Below are 2,746 nucleotides of genomic sequence, written 5' to 3'. Positions count from 1 at the left end.
AGGGGGCTGGGTGCATCTGGGTAACGACGGGTACTGGAAGAGGGGTGTTGGAATAGCCCAGTTCCCAGCTTGGGGATAGCGATAATCACATGGAAGACACAAAACCATGTCAGTGGTTGTTACAGGAACCTCTAGAGGCAGCCTGACTTTCCCAGCTTGCTTCCTGGCCTGAGAACTTCATCCTATACAAAAAATAGAACTGCTGGTCTGTTGTGCAGCATTCCTTGAATTTTATTAATTTCTTGTTCCTAAATTCTGGGGTCATTCTTAGAATTCTTAGTATTTGGTTCCAAGTCTTGGTTTAGAACAGTGTCATTTAGACCCTGGTAGCTGCATATCAGAGTCCTCATGAAGCTACATGGGAAAATTCAAAGAAACAAACACAGAGCACTTCCACAGGGATTTATTTAAGAAAAAGAAAATATTGGAAGACATAGTTCAGTGAAAACAGCAATTCTGTTCTAGGCGTAGAGCATATTGTAATTTTTCTCTGGATGATTAGCAACAGAATCTGTAGATTCGATTCTGGTATCTGCAGATGCCTAGGGTGCGTTCACGAAAACGGCAGGCTGACAGTCTACAATAGCAGGTCCGACCTGCCCTTGCACCTGGGAACAGAGAGAGACCAACAGGGGTCAATTACTGGGAACAAGCACGTCCGAAAAGGTCCTTGCTGGGTGGCATGGCATCCTTGGCTTAATACAGAATGGAGAGCAGAATGAAGAGCCACAGTCATGGTTACAAACACACAAGATTATATTGGGGTAATTAGATACAAGACTAGAGACACATTCTCTTGGATCTTCACTTTTACCTGCTCCTGGCCTACCACATATTTATGTGAACCTATCCTCACACACATTTTCAGTTTCTGTAGACACTCCCAATCGACAGAAAGAAATATTCCCCCTATGACTAAGTCTATATTTAGATCCCGATAGAGCTAGTTTATAGTTCTCTTCATATATTGACCCTAGTGAGTTTCACAAGAGTGCCTTGGAATCAAGTTATTTTTGAAGATTGTTTCATAGACTCATTTAGCTTCTAATGTTCAATGGGAAAATCCAGGTACAGGAGGTTAAATAAAGTCAGCTAAATCTAAACTCAATCCCAAACCTGTCTACCATGCTCTCTGTCAGTGTCTGTGCTGCTGACGTCTCTCACCTGCATCTTGAAGAGCAGTGCTTTCCTCCCCTGGAAAGGAGATGACCGCAACCTGGTCTTCCTCCTCCTGCAGGATCTTGGGGTCAGGCTGGTCAGCTCTTCCTGGGTGAGGCTCAGCCCAGGCCAGCAGGGCCAGCAGGGAAAAGGCAGCAAAGACAGCGAGAGTCTTCATGGCTGGGAGTCACCTGGAGGATGGGAGGGGAGGTCTCAGTGTGTGGGGAGCAAGGAGTCAGAGTACTTACTGTCCTGTTAGGAGGAGGAAGGCTCAGAGTCAGAGGGTGCAGGGAGGGGAAGTGTGTGTTTGATGAGCTGGGTGAGAGCTGCCATGGCTCTAGCGTCCCCTGGATGTTCCATGACCTCATGGCTTCCAGAAGGCCTCGCCTGTGTGTTCTGCATCTCTCTTAGCTCAAGCTCATAATGATGATGGATGATGATATCTTTTCTTATTTCTAGTACTCTGGTTGCATATTTACTTTTTAATTATAAAAATAATAGTTATTTCTTTCATTACTCTTGGAAAATAAGTGGCTCTAAAGTTGTGTAGATGGCCTCCGTTACTTGGTAGGCTCTAGACTCCACATCAAAGTAGGGCATCTGTGAAGTTGAGAGCTGTCTCTTTGAGACTTGTTACCATACAACTCTGAGAGTTCCGCAGAAAAGTAAAGTTGTGAACGTGGAACTCTGCAGTGATTTCCTGCATAGGCTGTCAGAGGCCCAGGCCAGCGAAGTAAAAGTAGACCAGTGGGGTTGCATCACACTGGAAAGCCGTGCCCGGCAGAGGACACAGTAGGCTGAATGAAAACACAAACCAGGAAGCTGTAGATGATTTGCAGAGGATCCATATGACAAAGCAGTAAATCTAGAATATGTCAGTAACACCACTCAAGAGCAGCATAAATAAATAACCCGATTGAAAAGTGTGCAAAGAGCCCAAAGAGAAACTTCTCATATGGAAAGGATATTTACAAAGCTATTGGTGTTTCTTCCAGCAGGACATGTAGGTCACCTGTGCCTTGAACAAAACCTGCGTCTTTTGATTTAACAGGGAGCAGCTGTCCTCAGTGGTCACAAGAGTCCCACACAGAAGAGCCCCTTAGGGAATCCTCACCTATGGGTTCCTGGGAGCAGCCTCCCTTTAGGGGTTAGATGGCTTCTCTGCTTCCAGGACAGGCACAGTGTGAAGGTGGAAGAGGTTTTTTTTTTTACTTACAGTTCCTGGAGCAAGGCAGCGTGCCCAGAGGTGGTCAGAGAACAGCTCTCTGTCCCAGGTCTCAAGAAGCGGCTGTGACTGCGACTGCTCGGGGGCAGGACAGACTTCGTGTATTTGTAGGGTCCGTGCAAATGTGTCCTAACTTGGGATTTTTTCTCAGGCTTCCTCTCTATTGCGTACTTCAACCAGTGGTGGTGCAAGGGCAGTTGAGCAATTTGGTGTGGAGCTGGGTCATGACACGGCTCCTGGAGGGGCTTCTTCACTGTCTTGGTGAATCCTGTCCTGACCTCAGCAGGCCCTTGTCGTGATCTCTTCACTACTCTTCACAGGGTTGGGTGTTGAGGTCAATGGCTTGGGCTGAAGGACTTGGAG

The 2,746-nt window shown here is 46.6% G+C and overlaps 1 protein-coding gene across 1 annotated transcript; it reads right to left on the bottom strand.

Moving 5' to 3' along the window:
• Nucleotides 1–387: 387 nt before the first annotated feature.
• Nucleotides 388–2,508, bottom strand: LOC102006090 (neutrophil cationic peptide 2-like). The gene is made up of 3 exons (XM_005373838.2): nt 2,375–2,508; nt 1,165–1,349; nt 388–608 (listed from the first exon to the last, which is right to left on the bottom strand). The coding sequence occupies exons 2-3, from the start codon at nt 1,334–1,336 to the stop codon at nt 499–501; spliced, it is 282 nt and encodes a 93-aa protein (XP_005373895.1). The 5' UTR covers nt 1,337–1,349; nt 2,375–2,508; the 3' UTR covers nt 388–498.
• Nucleotides 2,509–2,746: the final 238 nt, after the last annotated feature.

Source organism: Chinchilla lanigera, unplaced genomic scaffold (assembly GCF_000276665.1).
Source record: "Chinchilla lanigera isolate Chin_1 unplaced genomic scaffold, ChiLan1.0 scaffold00002, whole genome shotgun sequence".
NCBI lineage: Eukaryota > Metazoa > Chordata > Mammalia > Rodentia > Chinchillidae > Chinchilla > Chinchilla lanigera.
This window is presented reverse-complemented; position numbering and strand designations above follow the sequence as displayed.